Here is a 22210-nt window from a genome sequence, read left to right on the forward strand (position 1 = left end):
CACTCTCAGCACCAGCTCTCGAGCCCCATCCCAAATGTCTTCTATTATACTATGTCAGTCCACTGTCTAGAGCCTCTAGAACGTCAGTACAGTGCACATCCTCAATTTCTTCCTGACCTTTGGGAGAAGACATTTAGTCATCATTTTTTTTTTAAAACTCTTAAAGTAAAACAATGGTCCGAGGACTGGAGAGATGGCTCAGCGGTTAAGAGTTCCTCATTCCATTCCTCCTCCCCCCTGTCTCCGGGAGGGTGTTCCCCCCCCACCAGGCCTTCCCACTCCCTGGGGCCTCAACTCTCTTGAGGGTTAGGTGCATCTTCTCCTACTGAGGCCAGACCAGGCAGTCCTCTGCTGTATATGTGTTGGGGGCCTCAGACCAGCTCATGCCTGCTGCCTGGTTGGTGGCTCAGTCTCTGGGAGCTCCCAGGGGTCCAGGTTAGTTTTTCTAGCCCCAACATGTTTATTTTGAATAAACTTACACTTTTGGATTTTTTGCAATGTCAACATAATCAGCTATTTTCCCAAATTCTATCTTCCTTCTTTCTCTCTCTCTTTCTCTCTCTTTCTTTCTTTTCTTTTCTTTTCTTTTCTTTTTTTTTTTTTTTTTGGAGCTGAGGACCGAACCCAGGGCCTTGTGCTTGCTAGGCAAGCGCTCTACCACTGAGCTAAATCCCCAACCCCCAAATTCTATTATCTGACTCTGAAATGCAATTTGTATTTTGTGACTCATTTCCAGCAACAAAAACACACTTGTAATATGTTTTGGTTCCATATTAATCTGATTAAAAATAATTACGGGATTTAAGATAAATGTGTGAATTGATCTGAATAATTTGATGTCCTTTATTTACATTGTATTTCCTCTGGAAACAATTTTGATGAATTATATGCCTGCTCAAGTTTGTGCACAATGAAGAAAATCACGTCCAAACTTGAGATCTAAAGCAGTTTCCAAGTTTTAAAAACAGCAGCAAGGATCCAATGGACCTTACTGTTGATTCGAGGATGGATTTCCTTCTAACTGACTTATGTCTATGTTCACAGATATGTGCTGACTAGCAGGCTCACGTGCACAGTGTGGAGGTCAAGCTGTATCTTACAAAATGGGATTTGGGAGTGACCTGAAGAACTCACAGGAAGCTGTGCTAAAGCTGCAAGACTGGGAACTACGGCTGCTGGAGACAGTGAAGAAATTCATGGCTCTGAGAATAAAAAGCGATAAAGAATATGCATACACGCTGCAGAACCTCTGTAATCAAGTTGATAAAGACAGCACGGTGCAGGTGAATTACGTCAGCAACGTGTCCAAGGTAGGATGACCGCCCGTGTTCTGTATAGCATCATATTTGTCCTTAGAACAAGTAGATCATATGATAGAGCGACCTTACCCATGGCATCTTGCGGTGTTTTAAATTTTCTCTTCATACCGCATCATCCGCATCCTCTGAATGATCTGTGTGTGGTGCGTGCATGTATGTGCAGATATGAGTGTATGCAGATGCGCACACCTGAGCACTGCATGTGGATGCCCGAGGAGCACGGTGGTGTTTGTATAGCTTTTCAGCTCAGTCCCTGAGTTAGGGAATTTGTTTAGATTTGGACTTAGCCGCTAGGCTGTCTGGGCAGCTGCTGGATCCACCTGATTCTGCCCGCTCCGAGCTCTGAGATTCAGGCTCATGCAGCCCAGTCTGCCTTTCTGTGTGCGTGGTGGGATTTGGCTCAGGTTGTCAAGCTTGCACAGCGACCTTTCTCCACCGAAGCATCATCCTAGTCACTGGGTCCTGTAAGTTTGTATGTGTTTTACTTTAGTATCCTTTCAGTTGATAATACCTTTTAATGTGGGTATTTGATATTATTATTAAATATAGTTAAGTCTATTATTTGACCATTTGCTTTCTCTTTGTTTTATCTTCCTTTAATTCTTTCCATTTACTTACCACCTTTAACTGAGATTGTCTTAAAATTAGTTAATTAAAAATTTGAGACAAGGTTTACATAACCCTGGCTGTCCTGGAGCTCACTGACTTTTCGAAGTCTGCAGTAGACAGTACTTGGGAGGTCTACAATTATTTTTAATGTCTACAATTTCTCCAACCTAGGGGTGAGACATCCAATCACGAGGTGAAAGGAAGAGTAGTTTTGTCAACAAAAGCGATAAAGGGATGGTACATGGCTCAGTGATTCTCAGCTAGGGTGCTAAGAGCACAGTGGAGAGGAGCCAGTCTGAGTTAAAGTGGCGCAAACACCGCACAGATACGTGCTGAAGAATGAACGCAAGTATTGCTCCTTGGTTACAAAGTTCAGCTCACAATGACTAAAGACACACGTGGTTCCTCACAGAGCTTCCAATTCTCTGATGCTGGTGTGCAGGTTAACAACGCATACCTCATACGCATCCTGTTAGGCATCCCTTTCCGTGTCTTCCATGTTTCTGCTCAGTATGCTCCTCCTCCTTCCATGGACAAGGAGGATGTGGCCGCAGCAACTGTTCTGTCTCGTGTGGCCTTTCCTGCGCTGACTGTGGAGAAGTCCTTGGTTTGCTTTCAGTGTCATGGACCTGACTTTAGAGTTTGCTGATGTGTGTGTAGTTCTTTATCTCGTCTCCAGCCGCCCTTTAGGATGTGGCTGCCCTTGCAGACAGTTTGATCCTCTTGCCTTTGCTTTTACATTTGTTAGGTCTGACTGAAGATTGATTGAATTTCTGATCATCTTATCTTCTTTACCTAGCAACATCTTTCCTGATACTCAGAGGGGTCCAGCTACAAAAATGTGACTTCTGACTTCGGAGCTCTGCCAGGAGTTGTGAGCTCTCAGAGAGTCCTTGCAGTCTGTTTTGGGGTGGTTGAGTTTTGGGGTGGCTTTAGTAGTTCAGTACTCACCTTTATAATTGAGGGGAGTCTCTGTAGGTTTTTTCTCTGTGTGTTCATCTCTCTTTTACAATGCTTTGTCCCTCTTCTTTCTCTAGGAGGACCATGAATTCTGCTGCTCCATGGAGTATGTTGGCCCCTTTGAGTTCTGAAGTCAGTCTTCTCAACAGGACATTACTGGGGTTTTTGCTTAATTATGATCTAGACACTTCTTTTTTAACCCAGTCAGCCTTGGTAGTATTAGGACTTAGATCATGATTTATTATCTCTGAGGGACAATTGTTTCATTTACTGATAGTCTGTGTCTTTAGAGTGGTATTGTTTTATATGTTTTTATCTAGTTATTGTTTTAGGTAACTGGATAAATTAATTAATATTTCTCCATAGTCACAGGAAAGGTAACAGTTTATGAGTTAGCTAAGAATATATTATGTCTCTTTATTCCAAAATACTTGTGTGTGTGTTTTCTAAGACTATATATACTATATAATGAGTCAAATTATAATAGTTTGGTTATGTTACATATTTTTATTATCTTTTAATTACATTGCATACTATTGTTAAAAATGAATTTCTTGGGCTGGTGCGATGGCTTAGTGGCTAAAAGCGCTGACAGCATAGGTCTGAGGACCTGAGCTGTTAGATCAGTCCTGGAGCTCATGTAAAAAGCCGAGTGTGGTGGTGTGCATCTGTAATCTGCAGTGAAGTGGGGGTGGAGGTGTGGAAATTGCCTGGAGTGCAGAGGGAAGGCAGGAGCAAGGAGACATTGCCTCAGTGAGGTGGGGAGGAGGAGCCAGCTCCTCAGGGTCACCCTCTGATCCCACATACCCCCCTTCCATAATCAAACGTGACACCCTGCCCTGACCTAGATAGCCACCTTTCTCCAGCAGTCCTGATCCTGCCCCATCAGCACTGCCACTGTAGGATTCCACAGCTCTGTCTTTATGTGACTCTGGGGTCTGAATTCCGGCTGTCTTCATGCCTGTGTGCAGAGCTCTCTCCTAACCCTTCAGTCCTGTCCACTATGCCAGTAATTCAGTCATTTCATTTAGTTCTCAAACAGGAGATAATAGTGTTCTGTGATTTAATTATTTTCAGTTTCTACTTAAAGTTGTTTTTGAAGTGTGTATTGGCAGTCTTTCTTCCCAAGGGCATGTGTTATATGGCTCGATTTTTCATTTGTTCTGCTTTGGTTAAGGACTGTAGATAGATGGGGGTGGTGGCCAGGGCAGCCATCTTTGTTCCCAGCTGTGTGCTTCTGCTTCAGCACCACTTTGCATTGTGTCATAGCAAGAACTCCCAGGCTTGTCTGGAACGCGCTGTCTACCACCCGGAACTAGACTTTTCCTTGGGGGGCCACTTTTCTTTGGAAGAGATATTTGAGCATTAAACCATTTTTAAAAGCTCTGTAGTATTTCACAGTTACTAATAATATTGTAAAAGTGCTATTATATAGAGACATTTTTGTATGTTCATGGGTGTATACATGGGTGTGTTCATAGACATGGTCTTTCTAGGTCAAAATATGAATGTGTGTATAGTTTCATTATATACTACTAATATGAATTTCCCTATAGATCTTGTGCCATTTTGCACATTTACTATATTCGTATGAGCCTGCCCTATTCTAATAAGTACTTTATGACATCTATGATGGTCTTAGCATTTATTTCTCTAAAAGACAGCAAAATGAACTACCTTTTTTCATGTTTAAGAGCTATTTTATTTATTTTTATTTATGTCTATGTGTGTGTGTATGTGTGTGTGCATGCACATATGTATGCAGCTACCCACAGAGTTCAGAAGTGGGTGTTGGGTTCCTTGAAACTGGAGTTAGAGGTGTTTGTGAGCCACGTGCAGTGGGTGCCGGCAGCCAAACTGCGGCTGTGGTCATCTGTTAGAGTAGCAAGGACTCTTCACCACTGAACTATCTCTTCAGCCACTTTGGCCATTTTATTTCTTTGTTTTGCTCTGTGCAATAGATCATTTTTACTTTGTGTTTTTTGTTCATTAAAAGTACAACTGCCCAAGTATATTCAACACTGTTTCTACACTTTACAGTGATACAAGAAATCCTCAATAACAATTTATTTGAAAGGAGATATTGATTAACCCTTTAAACACAAAGTAGATAGAAATATTAGCAGTATTCATATACTACATTGGAAAACGTATTTGATGATCTAGAGTTAATATTTAATAGCCATATAATACATTGCATATGAAATATAGTTATACAATACTATATAATTTATATAATTCCCATGATGGTTCTTATTTAATATTTGATCTAAAATGTGAATTTATTATAGCCCAAGTGATATGTTAGGAATGAGTTGAGCCTCGTGCATTTCCTCCTGCATGGCAGTAAGGAAGCACTAGGCGAATGCATGCATGGTACCCAGCTGCACTCGGCTGCTTAGGAAGACTTTTCAGCCATGTGCTCCCTGCAGTCCTGGGGTGGCTGCGGTTGCTTAGTCCTTCATCATGAGCCATGCTCACCTGCACCTGCTACTATAGCTTGCTCTCCTGATGTAGATAACCTCTCTTCCCACTCCTGGGAACACATAGGGTACAACCCTCTGCCCTTGACAGGCACGTTTCCAGTCATTCCAAGATCAAATGCCATGCTTACTGTAGTGTAGTTCTTAATCACTTAATCTATGTGAAGTTGGGTAAAGTTGTTGTAATGCTATGCACCTAACACACCTATACACCCCGTGACTTTTAGTGTAAAATTTGTACAATGAGGAGATTGTTAGCGAGACAAATATTTTGTTATAACAGAACTTGGCCGGTGGAATTACTTAGGGAGCTTTCAAGTACTGACCCTAGGCTCAGTGTGAGAAGCCTGCTTCTTCAGGCTTTCTGGTCATAGAATTCCCAAGCTGATATTTTAAAAAGACTCAATTATTTCTGATTGCAGACAGGTTAGAGATGGGTTAGAGCAGGGAAACCAAGATGTGAAGAAAATGTAGAGAAGTTTTAATGAGTGGGGCACATCTAAAGATTCCTTTGTACTTGAAGTTGAGTCTCTGAAAACTCTGTTTTATGGAAATTTAATGAGTTGTTTTCTGGATTTCTGTATCCCCTAAGGACTTAGGGACTCCAGCATTTTCCTTATGTAATAGGCAAACTCAAATAAAAATGCTTGCTTCAGAGGATCAGTTATTTCGAGTTATTGTGTAGCGCAGGGACTGTACATTCTTCATGGAATTTTAATGTTGAGTTTGCCAAGATGAAAGCCATCAAGTACTTGGAGGATATAATCTATAGCACCAAGCTATTTTTGACAACTGTTATTTAGGTATTTTTCAAGCTTGAATCATCTTGTTGAGTATTTTCAATTCCTTGCTGTAATTATAGGTCCAGTAGTAGTTTGTTTTTTTACTCAGTATCCCAGAATGCATACTGTTTGGTATAATAAGCCCAGAACACTTAAATTACTACCTGATCTGAAAAACTGATTCATCTTACCACATATCTCCTTTCAAAGGTAAGGCAAGAAAGGACGTTTGCTTTTCTAAAAGGTGTACGTTTTCTTTTAAAAATGGCATGTGCATGATTACTCTAGCCACAATTATGTCTGTGCACCATGTGTGTGCAGTGCTCATAGAGCCTTGCAGAGGGTGGCATGAGAGTGCCTGAAACTGGAATTACAGACGGTTGAGAGCTATAATGTGGGTGCTGGGACTCAAACCCCTGTCCTCTGGAAGAATAGCCAGTGCTCCTAACCGCTGAGCTATTTCTAATTCTAAAAGGTGTACATTTTCTCCCTCTCTCTAGTTTTTGTTTTTAATAAGCTTAGCATGCACTTTACTTTTTAAATATTTATATAGCCAGTCATTTCAGTGTAATTGATACCATTGGCCTCTATTGGTTTCCAAAGTAAACATTTTGTCATTTTATCATTTATGTTGCTTATATCTTGGGCTATACTTAGTACATGCAACTAAGCTCTTATGGGTAGTTGGGAAGGAGGAAAATTTTCTAAATTGAATTACTTTTAAGCTGTTAATTAGAAGTGATTTATTTAGTTTTAGGTAAATTTTATTTTGACTACAAAACAAAAGAATAAAAACTATGCAAACTATTCAAATATCACAGATTTAATATAAAAGTAGTATTATGTCAGTATTTTAACTATATGATTACAAATTCTGAATAATGTTATAAAATTACAAAGTCTCAGACTAGTGTTTTGTTTTCCTGGGGCAAGGGAAGTGTGTGCTATCAGTATCCTACCTTAACTCTGTCTGCTCCTAATTCTCCTGTGTTGGCTTTGGATTGGTCACATAGAGTTTCACTCCTCGATTCCTCATTGGATGAGATTGTAAAGGAGACCATTATTTTTAGTTAGTTGAAAACAAAGTGATGGGGAGATGTCCCTTTCCTTTTCATCTCTGTAGCTTTGTAATGAAGCTTGTCATGTCAGGAGTGACACAAATCAGGACCCAGGACTTCTTCACTTGGGTGAATCATGTTACAAAGTAGTGTTCTGAAGTAGGAGCCGGCAAGAAGTACATGACATTCTCCTTCGCTTTAGTCTCCAATTCAGTGATTAAGTACAGAATTAAATGTTAAAGATTGCAGTTTACTTTGTGACCAGTTTAGAAGGTTTGATTTGTTTAGCTTAGTTATTTGTTTTTCTTTATTTTTTGAGATGGGATCTTATGTAGCTTAGGCTGGCTTTGAACTTACTGTGTGGCTGAGGGTGACCCTGATCTTCTGATTTTCCTTCCTCCACGTCCCTGATGCTGGGGTCATTGCCCTGACATGCAAAGCCATGATAGATCGTTTTCATAAAGTAGTCAAGAAACAAGGTTTCCTACTCCTTTTTACCTTCCAGGCTTCAAGTTGTTTCATGCCTAGCCCATTAAGAAATAAATTAATGTTTGCATGTGAGTCTGTTAGTATGTGACACTGAATGGGTGACTTTCAGTTTATGGATTTATTAGAGGAGGCATTTGCCTAATCATATGATAAAAGGAATGAGTCAGATAGGCTGTCAGGTGGCAGATAGCAAGTATTAAAGATAAACGAGCTCAGAGTCACTTAAGTCAGAGCATCTTAAACCTCATTTACTTGCAGCTCCTTTTAGTCTGAGAAATTTTTATGTGACTTGGGTGTATAGTTCCATAAAGGAGGTACACAAATCAAACATTTACTGATACTAAATCATGAGAAAATTTATCCTAAAGCAATTCTTTGGAGTATATAAAATTTTGTATTAATTAAGCATGAAAGCAAATAAATGCTAAGATGAATGTGCTTTTCTTGTTTTTGTTTTAATATAAATTAAATCTTGTTAGGTCATAGAACAACCTTAAGTTTTTCAGCATTTACTAATTTATCAAATTATATTTGTCAGTGCTGAGAAAACTACAAAAATACAGAATGCCAGAGACTTATAGGATCATTTCAGAAATTTTTGTAAATTGTCTTGATCTTAAGCCATAATTCATTGAATAATCTTTTTATGAGACTCAAATCAGGAATAGACAAATTTAAACCCAAGCATTTAATTCAAATGATAGACATATGCTGAGGAATGATAGGAACATCTTTGTCTTCATAATTAAACCATTGTTTCTATAAGAGCCAAAAATTTGTATGTGAAGTAAAATAATCTTGCATGCAATAATCTTGAAGATGAGCTTAGGCATTCCATGGTGTCTTGTGGGAATGCGTGGAGAGACAGCATGTGCAGTAGAGTGTGTGCATGCCATGGGTTTAGAACCTGGTGCTCTTCATGGACACCGCTGTCAGCAGCACCTCAGTCTTTAATGGCTTGTTTTTCATGAACTTTTGGTTGGTACATTTTGGAAAGTTTTTGCTGGTCTGTGCATGCATGCATACATATGGGTCCATGAGCCACAGTTTAAGGAGCTGAGATTTAGACAGTAGAAGTTAGCTTTAAAGGAGTGAGGGTGAGCAGAACACTAGCTTGTCTGTTCCTCTAAAGACCCCACAGTCTGAAGGCCCCACAGGAGGTCTGCTACAGCCAGGGCCACAGGCCTCCCAGGAGACCTGCAGCAACACAGGGACACAGGAGGCAGGCTCCATACAGAGACACTCAAACTGGCTAACACCAGAGATAACCAGATGGTGAGAGGCAAGAGCAAGACCATAAGCAGCAGAAACCAATATACTTGGGCATCATCAGAACCCAGTTCTCCCACCACAGCAAGCCCCGAATACACCAACGCACCTGAAAATCAGGAAGCTGACCTACAATCCTATCTCATGATGATAATAGAGTCCTTTAAGGAGAATATAAATAACTCACTGAAAGAAATGTAGGAAAACACATGTAAACAGGTAGAAGCCCTTAAAGAAGAAACAAATAAGTCCCTTAAAGAAACACAGGAAAACACAAACAGGTGAAGGATTTGAACAAAGCAGTCCAAGACCTAAAAGTAGAAGTAGAGACAATAAAGGAAACACAGATGGAGGCGACCCTGGAAATGGACAACCTAGGGAAGAGGTCAGGAAGTAAAGATGTAAGCATCACCAACTGATAGGTGAGAGAACAGAAGAGAGTCTCTCAGATGCAGAAGATACTGTAGGAGATACTGACACAACTGTCAAAGAAAATCCAAAACATAAAAAACTCCTAACCCAAAACATCCAGGCAATCCAGGACACAATGAAAAGACCAAATCTAAGACTAATAGGAGTAGAAAAGATCGAAGATTCCCAGTTCAAAGGACCCAAAAAACATCTTCAACAAAATCATAGATGAAAACTTCCTCAACCTAAACAAAGAGATGGCCATAAATGTACAAGGAGCCTATAGAACACTGAATAGATTGGACCAGAAAATCCAGAATCCAGTTCTCCCACCACAGAACACTAAATGCAACAGAACAAAGAATATTAAAAGGTGCAAGGGAAAAAGGTCAAGTCACATATAAAGGCAGACCTATCAGAATTATACCAGACTTCTCAATAGAGACACTAAAAGCCAGAAGAGCCTGAACACAGTTCATGCCTAAGAGAACACAAATGCCAGCCCAGGCTACTGTATCCAGCAAAACCCTTAACATAAATGGAGAAACCAAAACATTCCAGGACAAAACCAAATTCAAACAGTATTTATCTACCAATCCAGCCCTACAGAGGATCTTAGAAGGAAAACTACACCAAAGGGGGAAAAAAAAAGATATGAATCATCTCAAAACAAAGCCAAAAGGAGAGAATCACATAATCCCACCTACAATAATAAAAATAACAGGAACTAACAATCATCTGTCTTTAATATCTCTCAATATCAATGGACTCAATTCCCCAGTAAAAAGACATAAGCTAACAGACAGAGCTGTATTTTGCTGCATAAAAGAAACACATCTCAATGACAAAGACAGACACTACCTCAGTGTAAAAGGCTGGAAAAAAGTCTTCCAAGCAAATGATCCCAAGAAACAAGATGGAGTTGCCATCCTAATGTCCAATAAAATAGACTTTCAAACAAAAGTTATCAAGCAAGATAGGGAAGGACACTTCATACTCATCAAAGGAAAAATCCACCAAGAGAAAGTTTCAATTCTGAACATCTATGTCCCAAATGCAACAGCACCAACATTCATAAAAGAAACTACTAAAGCTCAAAACACACTTTGAATCTCATGCAATTATAGTGAGAGACTTCAACACCCCACTCTCACCAATGAACAGATTTTGGAAACTGAAACTAAACAGAGTCACAATGAAACTAAGAGAGGTTATGAACCAAATGGATTTAACAGATATCTACAGAACATTTCACTCTAAAACAAAAGAATATACTTTCTTCTCAACAGCTCATGGTACCTTCTCCAAAATTGACCAATAATTGGTCACAAAACAGGCCTTAACTGATACCAGAAGATAGAAATAATCCCATGCACCTATCAGATCACCATGGCCTAAGTCTGGTCTTCAATAACAACAAAAGCAACAGAAAACCCATGTACACATGGAGACTGAACAACTCTCTACGCAATGATAACTTGGGCAGGGAAGAAATACAGAAATCAAAAACTATATAGAATTCAGTGAAAATGAAGAAACATCATACCCGAAGGTATGGGACACAGTGAAAGCAGTGTTATGAGGAAAATTCATAGCACTAAGTGCCTTCACAAAGAAATTGCAGAGATCCCATACAAGCAATTTAACAGCTTACCTGAGCACTCTAGAACAGGAAGAACAAACACATATAAGAGGAGCAGATGGCAATAAATAGTTAAACTCGGGGCCCAAATCAACCAATTACAAACAAAGAGAACAACAAAGAATCAACAAAACCAAAAGCTGATCTTTGAGAAAATCAACAAAATAGATAAATCCCCGGCCAAACTATCTAAAGGGACCAGAGACAGGATCCAAATTAACAAAATCAGAAATGAAAAGGGAGACATAACACCAGAAACTGAGGAAATTAGAAGAATCATTAGATCCCACTACAAAACTGGAAAATCTAGATGAAAAGTTATACAAGTTATTGTTGTTATTGGTACTTTAAGACAGTGTTCATGTTTTTGTTGTATGGATTTTGATGCTTTAAATATTTATTAATCAACTAATAGCAACCAACTGAAAGAGATGCTAATGAATTAATTGCATTGGTTTTTTGTTTTTGTTTTGTTTTTTTTTTTTTTGGTTCTTTTTTTTTGAAGCTGGGGACCAACCCAGGGCCTTGCAGCTTCCTAGGCAAGCGCTCTACCACTGAGCTAAATCCCCAACCCCGTTTTTGTTAGTTTTGAGACAAGGTCCCATACTGTAGTTCATGCTGGCCTGACTCTCTATGTCATTCAGGCTGGCCCCAAACCTGTGACAGTTTGCATACCCTACCTTTCTGAGTACTCAGATTGCAGACAGGAGCTAACATACCCAGCCGTTAAAGTTGAGATTTTAATGAAGGGATACTTGAGTTTTAAATTGCGTTTTGGTGTCAAGAGCAGGTTAGTCATCATATTTTCAGGTCTCATGCAAACATGATGGGTTCATAGGGCACACATCATGGTCCATGCTCATCACAGTGTTCTGCCTAGGCTCTCACTGACATCTGCAGCATTTGTTCTTGAGGATGTTGGATGCAGACCTTTCATACTTCATTGTACAGTTTTGCAAAAACCTGCTATTTATAATGGAAAAGTTCTTAAAAACTAAATATTTATAACTCTTGAACATTTAACTCATAGTTCAGTGAGAACTTCTAATACAAATGCTAATTCATTATTATTATTGTTATTGTTTTAAAGTCTTGGCTACTGATGATTCAGCAGACAGAGCAACTCAGTAGGATAATGAAGACCCATGCAGAAGACTTGAACTCTGGACCCTTGCACAGGCTCACCATGATGATCAAGGACAAGCAGCAAGTGAAAAAGAGCTATGTAGGCATTCATCAGCAGATAGAGGCCGAGATGATCAAGGTATGTCTGCCTGGTTTAGTGCTGTTTCGAATTTCTTTACAAACCTATGTTAATGCTTTGTCCTGTTTAAGCTTAAAATTGTCACTTCTGACAAGAAGTGCTTGTTGTCTTTGATGAGACTTTATTGTGTACAGAATGTTGCTGATTATAAGACGTCAGTCCCAACAAAGAGATAATATATCGACCACTAAGCTGTGCCTCAGATCTTGTTATAACTTGGAATATATAAATTTTACTTACGGAAATACTTTTTAGGGCTGGGGAGGTGACTCAGTAGTTAAGAGCTCTGACTCTGCTCTTCCAGCAGACCCAGGTTTAATTCTCAGCACCACATGGCAGCTCACAACCTCTGCAACTCCAGTTCCAGGGGCTCTGATATCTGATCCAGCCTCTGTGAGCACTGCAAGCACTTGGTGCACAGACATACTCGGGAGCAAGACGTTCACACACACATATATTTCCTTGTGTTAATAATAACTTAGTCTGGGGCTGGAGAGATGGCTCAGCGGTTAAGAGCACCGACTGCTCTTCCAGAGGTCCTGAGTTCAATTCCCAGCAACCACATGGTGGCTCACAACCATCTGTAAAGAGATCTGATGCCCTCTTCTGGTGTGTCTGAAGACAGCTACAGTGTACTTATGTAGACTAAATGAATAAATTAAAAAAAAATTTTTTTAAAAAAAATAATAACTTAGTCAATGTATTCCTGAGTGTCTTTGCCTAGTGCATTTGTCTCTTCTGGGTAATTTCCTAACACTTATGTTACAGAGCTTCCAAACAGAAGAGAAGAGTAGTATGTCTGCCCTATAGCTGTCACCAAGGTCCCCGCTCTTTTGTTTATGTACACTCACATTCTTTCCCAGTATTGGGTCATTTAAGGGAACCCCTATATCATTTATCCAAAACCATTTCATCATATATCGGTAATATAGGGATTCTGTTTAAACATAAGAACACTTTGATTAATCCACTTAAAATGACAAAAATTAAGTGCTACTAAACACCCTATGTTGAAACACTTGCCGGTTAAGTGGTTTCTGTTGATTTACTTTAGTTGGGATGTAATCTGACATGTAAACTAGTATGTAAGCTGTATTTGAGTAATTGCCTTTCAGTCTCTAGGTTGTTCTTTCTGTTTATTTTTGAAAAATACCATTTGCTAACTAAAGAAATTAGGTAATATGCTATATGTAATTGGATCCCTTAAATTTTGAGTTTTCTTTCCTTCATTTTTTTGTTTGTTTGTTTGAGATAGGGTTTTACTGTGTAATCTTAGCTGGGTTGGAACTCCCTCTAGATCAGGCTGGCCTTGAAGTCCTAGAGCTCTGCTCTGTCCCGAGTGCTGAGAAAAGAGTGTGTGCTACCACACCTGACTCTCTCATTTTATTGGTATTCCTACAATGGAAAGCCTGTTATACCTTTTATTTCTGAATGCAATTTAGCCAAAAATTTTTGTCAAGTAGAATTTTGGGACACCGGTACGGTGGTGAATGCCTTTAATTCTAGCACTTGGGAGGTGGAAGCAGGTGGATCTCTATGAGTTCAAGGATTCCTTAATTAACACAGTGATTTCTAGGACAGCCTGGACTCTAGAGAGATCCTGTCTCAGAGAAAAGAAAAAAAAAAGACAAAGGAACTTTTAGCAACTATTTGGATATCCTAAAATACAGTGTTTAGGAAAAGCCAGGAAAATGATTTTTTTCTAATTGATCACAGAATTGATCACAAAATAATGATCAGTTCTTGAACATCTTCAAAGAATAAGCAGTGCTTTTCTTTTGTCTTGAAAGGAGAGTGATTTAAATTCATTTATATTTACTTAATAGTTGTTGATTTCTTTTTTTATTCACTCACCTGTGTCTGGTGAGGCTTACTTTCTTTTAGGACTCTTGACATTCCTTGAAAATTGAAGGGGCCAGCCCTTTTTGCACGTTGTTTTTTCTTAAGTTAGTGTGTTCTTTGAGACTCTCATGCTTGTGTTATATCACAGTCTGGTCTCACTCGACACCCAGTCTCTGTCACCCTCCCTACCTTGTCATCCCATCTCAGGAAGTCAGCCTCCCACTGTCATTCCCTTTGTTTTATGACCTACTGAGTTTGAGTTTGACCTGAGCACCAATATCGTTGTGTGTGTAGAGAATGGGTTAGCCCTGGCTACACCACTGAAGGCAATGAACATCCTGTTCCTCAGCAGCCTTCAACTTCTGTAGCTCTCCTGGGAGGCGCAGTGCTCCAGGAACCCTTCCCTCATTCATGACTGAATGTTGACAGGCCCAGTCTTGTGTAGGCCTTGTGCAAGTAACCAGAGCTGCTGGGGTTCAGAGTGCAGTGACTTGTGCCATGCCTAGGGGGCACTCTGTTATGCCCCTTTCCTTGACATTTGGCTCCAACAGTTTTTCTCTACTGTCTTCTGAGATTCTCTCTAAACCAAGGCAGGGTGGTGGGGAGTTCTTTGGAGGGCTGAGCCCTCAACAGTCACTTCTTAGCACCTTGTGTCTTTCACAACCATCTACTGCCAAAAAAAAAAAAAAAAAAAAAAGTGTCTTTGGCCAAAACCAAGGGCACTGTTAGTTCATGGCTATAAACACACATGTTTATAAAGGAGTTCACTCCTAGAGTCTTTGACCTTCCCAGCCTCATGGCCTTTGTTCAGGTCTGTAGCACTAGGCATGAACGCTTTCCTTAGGAGCAGGCAGGTCCTGAGGAATGAGTTGATTATCGTCACAGCACTCAGATTACTAGTGCAACAGTAGACATAGCCGCACAGTAGGCCAGTGCTGGAGCTAGCAAGATCCACGGCTGGGTAACACCCCTCCTGACATTCCTGTCAGCTGCTTGAATAGCACCTTCCTATCTTATGGAAGCTAGTCAACAGGGTGCAAGCTTCCAGCTCAGTTCTGTAAAGTGCTGTCCCACCCTCAGTGCCTGCTCTCTTCTGCAGACGAGTTTTACCATTTAGGAGAAATGGAAATACCCTGTATTGTTTGGGTCTGTTACCTTCCTGGCCATCAGCGTATAGGGAAGTATTCCATACCTGGTATTGGGAATTTTGTTGAAAAGCCAGTGACTTTTGTGACTGGCTTTATGTACCTGTTCAAGGTACCTCCATTCAAACACTTTTACAAAAGTATTGTACTTAGCTTATGTAGTAGCAGGTTTCTGTGTGATTTCATTGTGCACCCTTCCTTTGGTTACCCTCTCCTTACCCTGCACTTGTCCTCATCTCTCCACCCCTCCATCTGGTTTCTTAAGCCCACCTCATGTGCTCATTCCTCATCCCTAATATCCCATCCACCTTACGTACATGACCTTCCTCATCTCTTTGACATTCTGAGTAAACACATGTAGAACACTGAAACTATGATCTGCTTGAGAAATAACATGCAGCATGAGCTGTTCTGGGCCTGAGTTGTCCCAGCATACCATTTTCCAGTTCTTTTGGTTTTCCTTGTTATTTGGAGCCCAGTAACACTTCATTGAGTGCATGTACCACCTTTTTCATGATGTACACATAGGCCGAGTCCATTTCCCAACTGTTCTTACTAGAGTGGCAGTGAGCATGGATGTGCAGGTGTCTGTGTGCTAGGATGTACACTCCTATGGGAATACGCCTAGCAGTGGCACAACTGGGTCCCATGGCAGTTAGGTCTGTAGGTTTTTGCGAAAGCTTCAGGTCAGCGTCCATCATGGCTGCCCTCAGTTACATTTCTGCAATGTACACTTCCATTTCCCCTAATTCTTTTCTCAGGGTTTTGTTGTTTGTATATGGGAGGGCTGCTGATATTTGTGTGTTACTTTTTCATGCTTCCACTTTGCTGAAAGCGTTGATGAGCTCCAGGAGTTTTCTGGTGGAGTCTCTGAGGTCTCTCATATAGAGATACACTCTGCAGGTTTTGATGCTGTCCCTCTCTTAGTCTTTTCAGACAGTGTATTAGAGGACTTTGAGATGACCAGGAGTCAGGTTGCCTTTATCTTGCTTCATGATAGTGTTTTGACTGTAGGCCAAGATGGTTATTTGTTTACAGTTAGTGACTTGGTTCTTGTAAGCTTGCACTGACCTGCATGCTGACTTTTGTGTGGCAAACAGTGTCAGTCTTCTGCAAATGGAATGCTTTCCCATCTCAGAGTCACTGTGTATGAAACACAGCCTCACCACCAACAAATAGAACAAACATATTAGAGCTGCTGTCTCAGGGTTTTATCGCTGTGAACAGACACCATGACCAAGGCAAGTCTTTGTTTGTTTGTTTAATTAATCATTCCATTTGTTTACGTCTCAAATGATATTCCACTTCCTGGTTACCCCTCCACAAGTTCCCTCATCCCACAACCTCCCTCTTTTTCCTCCCCTTTGCATGTATGAGGGTGCTCCCCCACCTACCCAACCTTTCCTGCCCCACCACTCCAACATAACCCTATACTGGGGCATCAGACCTCCACAGGACCAACGGTCTCCCCTCCCATTGATGTCAGACAAGGCCATCCTCTGCTACCTCTGTATCTGGAGCCATGGATCCCTCCCTGTACACTCCTTGGTTGGTGGTCTAGTCCCTGGGAGCACTGCGTGGTCTGGCCAGCTGCTGTTGTTCTTCCTATGGGGTTGCAGTCCCCTCATATCCTCCAGTCCTTCTGCCAGCTCCCCCACCCGGGTTCCTGAGCTCAGTCAGATGGTTGGCTCCAAGCATCCACATCTGTATTGGTCAGTTGCTGGCTGAACCTCCCAAGGCAAGACATTTAATTGGGGCTGGCTTACAGTTTCAGAGGTTCAGTCCATAGTCATCAAGGCAGGAAGCACGACAACATCTAAGGCAGGCTTGGTGCACAAGGAGCTGAGAGTTCTACATCTTCATCTGAAGGCTGCTAGCACAATACTACTTACAGGCAGCTAAGAGTAGGGTCTTAAAGCCCACACCCACAGTGACACACCTACTCCAACAAGGCCATACCTACTCCAACGAGGCCATACCTCCAAATAGTGCCACTCCCTGGACAAAACATATACAAACCATCACATTCCACTCCTTGGTCCCCATAGGTTTGTTCAAACACATGAGTCTATGGGGGCCATACCAAGCCATAACATAATTAAAAAGTACATTTAGTCCAACTTCCAAAGTCTCCATAGTCTATAACAGTCTCAACAATGTTAAAAGTCCAAAGTTCAAAGTCTCTTCTGAGATCTATCTAATCACTTAACTGTAATCCTCAAAGCCAGACAGGAAACCAGCTGGGCCAACTCCAATCTCTGTATCTCCATGTCTAATGTCAAAGTTGTCTTCAGATCTCCAACTTCTTTTTCATCTTTGTTGACTGCAACAACGTTCTTTCTGGGCTGGTTCTCCTCCCTGTTAGCAGCTTTCCTCAGAAGGTATCCCATGACTCTGGTATCTTTAACATCTTTAGGTCTCCCAGACAACTTCACATTACAGCTTCTTCTTTCAGTGTGTGGAATCCACACATGGTCTTCTGGGCTCCTCCAAGTGGCTGGCATCACTTCTCCAGCTCTGCCCTCTGTAGCACTTTAAGCTCAGGTTGATCTACTCCACTGCCGCTGCTGTTCTTGGTGGTCATCTCATGGTACTGGCATCTCCAAAATACTACTGTCTTCCATTGCATCGAGGCTTCACCAGTAGCCTCTCATAGGCTCTCTTCATGGTGCCAAGCCTCAACTCCTTTGCATGACCCCTTCAGTTCTGGGCCATCTACTGCAACTGAGGCTGCACCTTCACCAATGGCCTTCCATGACCTCTCACAGTGCCCAGCCTCAGCTGCTCTTCATGACCCCTTCATGCCTTCAAAACCCATATCACCTGGGTGACACTCACACATCAGCAAGTCCAGCTGCAGCACGAGGTACAACCTTGGCTGTCTCTGGAACACAGCTTCTTTGTGCTCCCAGAAAGTACTCAGAAGGTGTCACTCAGTGACGCTGGTTTCTTCTTAGTCACCACTGATGTCCTAGCTCCAGCTGACCAGCATCAGCTGTCCCAGTCGTCCCTTCTGTTCTGGACTCTAAACCAGAGCACACGGCTGATGCTGCTGAGTTCTCCTGCCTGCTGGGGCTGGAATGTGGCCCCTTGTTCTATTATCAGCTGTTTTCTGACTCCCTCACTGCCTAAGCTTGGCTGTCCCAGAACTTGCTCTGTAGATTGACTTTGAAGTCAGAGATCTGCATGGCCCCATCTCCTGTAATGCTGGAACTAAAGGTGTGGCCCACCATGCCTGGATCTAAACTTAGCTGGATGGAATCTGCTATGTCCTAGAGCACAGGATTCTGCTCCATTTCACTTCCTAGTGTCCCTTTAATACTTGAACCATATATTTTATATTTTCCCTTTCTAAGCTTGCTATGCTTGTTCAAAACGCTCTTCATGAGATTTAACCAGAGAACAAAGTCTCTGCTGGGCTTTTTTGAGACTTTCTTTGTCAGTGCAATTAATATAAATCTCTTTACCTCAGCCTCATGTCGATTCTTAAAACAAGAGCAAAAGGCAGCCACATTTTCCACCAAAATCCCACAAAAAACAGTCTCTAGGCCACATACTGACATTCTTCTCCACTGAACCCTCTTGGGTTATCTTTTCAGAGGTCACTGTTACAGTAACCTTGACGGGTCTCTGCTGAGTCCCATGAGGGAGCGCTCCCTTCTCCTGGTCACAAACCTGCCTTTGGCCTCAGGTAGAGGCCTACCATTGAGCATTGTCTTCTCTTCCCTCCTCTTTCTCATCTTCCTCCTTCAGTCCTGTCCTTTGCTCTTCTCGGCCATTGTATTTCTGCTTCTGCTTTCATTTCTACAATTTGAAATACGTGCACAAGTGATTTTACATGACTATATAAAATTTGTGAACCATAAATGTGAGAAAACATGATATTTATCATTCTGAGCCTGGGTTAGTTTGCTTAGTAACTCCATTTGACTCTATTTGACACCGTTGCCTTGGTAGCTAACAGGACTTCATCCTTCTTTCTGGCTGGAAAGAGTTTCATTGTGTCTCTTTACCACATTTCCTTGCCAGTCCTTCCTTCTTGTATGCTTACCATGGTAGCTTCCGTGAATAATTTCATGGCACACATTGATGTGTAAGTATCTTCATGACATGTTGAGTAGGAGTGAGTCCTTTGGGTAAACACCCAGGAGAGGTTATGCGGGTCAGTGGTAGATGTATTTCTGTTGTTTTGTGAAACCTTCATAAGGAGTTTTACAGAGGTTGGGTGGGGTTACAGCAGCATACAAGGGTTCCTCTTAGTCCATATCCTCAGGGGATCATTTGCTGTTACCTGTTTTCTTCATGGCTGCCCCTCTGACTGACCAGGTAGAAGCTTACTATAATTCTTTAACAGAGGAGATACGGACTCTTATTAAGGAGAAGCAAAAAAGCACTGCCAGGAGTAGGGTGGTGGTACAGAGAGTGATGCCCCCCGTGATTGATTGATACCCTCCATGATTGACTGATTGATGCCCTCTGTGATTTGCTCTCCTCTGCCGGCTGCACATTTCCCTTTTCCTGATACCGAGCATTTTTACTTTACCTTTGCTAACTGGCCATTTATCCCATTCCGTCAGGCCATTTAGTGATTGGGTCTTTCATTTTGTTTCTTTCTGTTCTTTGTACATTCTCAACATCTGTTAGATGTATAAATGCCAAAAATTAAATTGAAGTTAAATTTTAAGGCATGGATTTGTACATTGAAAATTGATTTCTTAGCCTTTGGATCATAGATGATTACTTTTTCTTTTTTTCTAACTTTAAAAAGTTTTGAGACTATAATGTAATTATAACATCTCTTCCCTGCCTTGCCTCTTTCCAAACTCTCTCATATACTCCTCTCAGCTCTCTTTCAAATGTGTGGTCTCTTCATTCATTAATCATTGCATATATGTGTGTGCATATGCTTTCCCAGATATAACCTGTCCAGCCCACATAGTATTATTTAAATGCATATTTTCAGACCATTTTGGACCATTGCCAAATGGACCAACCCATTATTAAGGAGAAGGTGTTTTGCTTCTCCTTATTAAATCTGTATTTCCGGTGTTAGAGAACTACAGTGCGTTTCTATGCTAGCACAGTCAGAAGAGCACTCATGAAGAAAACAGCATACATGTGAGGATGTGGCCTGCAGGGAAGCCTTAGACGCTGCTTATGCCCTCGCATACTGCCGACCTTCCTGAGCTTCAGGCTCCAGGCTCTCTGTGGAAGATGGGGAGGGGAGATTGCAAGAGCCGCAGGGTCGGGCGTCTGCTCTGAGATTGTGACCCCTAGTATTCTGTTCCTCTTGATTTGTCTTTAAGGGAGTTTATGTATTTTTACATCATACTGAATTTGTCATGGACTTTAAACTGATTTTTAGCCTATTGTCTAATTTTCTAGTAAAGAGTAGTTGTCAACTTCTAAGTCATAAATATATATTAGTTAATGCTTTAGAATGTAAACTGTTGACCAATTTAAATATAAACGCTTAAATTTTTTTTCTGCATATTGTATCTTTGACAGGTCACAAAGACAGAATTGGAGAAGTTGAAATCCAGCTATCGACAATTAATAAAAGAAATGAATTCTGCCAAAGAGAAATATAAAGAAGCCTTAGCCAAAGGTATGAGTGCATCGGAAGGTGTGTTCGGTGTGATGGCCTCTGTTCGCTCATCTGATAGACATCTCTGTAAGCGGAGAGTCATTCAGCCTGGTGCCGTTCACATTCTAAAATCTCAGACTGTGTCAGAGTGGCTGTTGAGCTGCTGCAGCTTCTCTTCTTCAAGTTTTAAGAGATCTTAAGTAGTTCACATTAGTGGAGTTACGTAGTATTTGCAAAGGATGCACAGAATGAATATATTGTTCTTGCATTCACTTAATTAGAGAGTATTAAATTCGCTGTTTCTCACACACATCAGCTCTTTATTCCAGAGTTAATCCATGTTTACAGCTTGCTTTCTCGTGCACATTATCTCTTTTGAGATTGCCATGTCCTTATTAACTTAGAGGGTTTTCAAGGTTTATATGTGCCATCATCATTCTCTTGTCATTTTGGAGAATGTGTTACATGCAGAGGGCATCCCCTGTGTGCTGAGCCATCTCTGAGCCCCTGGGGTTACCTGCTTTTAATCTGCCAGCATAGTTAACTTAGTTAATTGCGTTATAAATCCATATGGGACTCCCTGGGCCAGCGATGACCCGACTGACATAGTTGATTTAGCTGGACTCTTGCTCACGTGACCCTCATACCTGTTGGAGAATGACTAGAAGGGAGGACACTTACTTCATCACCATTTGTCCATATCTGCTTTCAGTGATGTAGACCATTTGTGCTTCAACACGAAGTCCGTGTCGTGACGCTTTAAGTAGTCTTTGTACTCAATGCTTGTCATGCAGGAATACGCTCATGGGCGATTCTTGTGAGCCTGCTGAGGCACAGGAGGAGCAAGGCAGTGGGAGCGCCTGAAGACAGCTCTTTAATTGCTTCCCTCCCTCCCTCCCTCTCTACTTCCCTCTCTCCCTCCTCTCCTCTCCCCCTCCCTTTCTCCCTTACTCCCTCTCTCCATCCTCTCCCCTTTCTCCCTCCTCTCCTCTCTTTTTTCTCCATTTTTCTCTCTTCTCTCTCTCTTGTGCTGGAGCTAGAACCTGGGGTGATGCTGCACCCTTCTCCGAGCTGCACCCCTACACCCTGAGAAACTCTCACAGACACACGTTTATACACTTTAAGTTCATGCTGGGAGAGTTGAAGCCCAGACCATGTGATTTCGGTTTCTGTAGTTGGTTAGTTGTCCTCCTTCTGATGGAGAACAAGAGTTGAGGACACTTCCTGGTGAATTTGGAAGAAGCAGGGCTCCCTGACCTTAGCCTGTGCTAACTCGCACTTCTTCCCTGACCTTAGCCTGTGCTAACTCGCACTTCTTCCCCTGTCCTTAGCCTGTGCTAACTCGCACTT

At 41.5% G+C, this 22210-nt stretch overlaps 1 protein-coding gene across 1 annotated transcript in view; it reads left to right on the plus strand.

Moving 5' to 3' along the window:
* The first annotated feature begins 945 nt into the window (after positions 1–945).
* Fer (FER tyrosine kinase) overlaps positions 946–22210 on the plus strand; it is a 252057-nt gene continuing 230792 nt past the window's right edge. Inside the window, 3 exon segments of the mRNA XM_032901714.1 lie at positions 946–1310; positions 12113–12286; positions 20782–20881. Coding sequence (XP_032757605.1) covers positions 1104–1310; positions 12113–12286; positions 20782–20881 — 481 coding nt within the window. The 5' untranslated portion in view covers positions 946–1103.

The sequence above is a fragment of the Rattus rattus genome, chromosome 4 (genome assembly GCF_011064425.1).
Source record: "Rattus rattus isolate New Zealand chromosome 4, Rrattus_CSIRO_v1, whole genome shotgun sequence".
Classification (NCBI taxonomy): domain Eukaryota; kingdom Metazoa; phylum Chordata; class Mammalia; order Rodentia; family Muridae; genus Rattus; species Rattus rattus.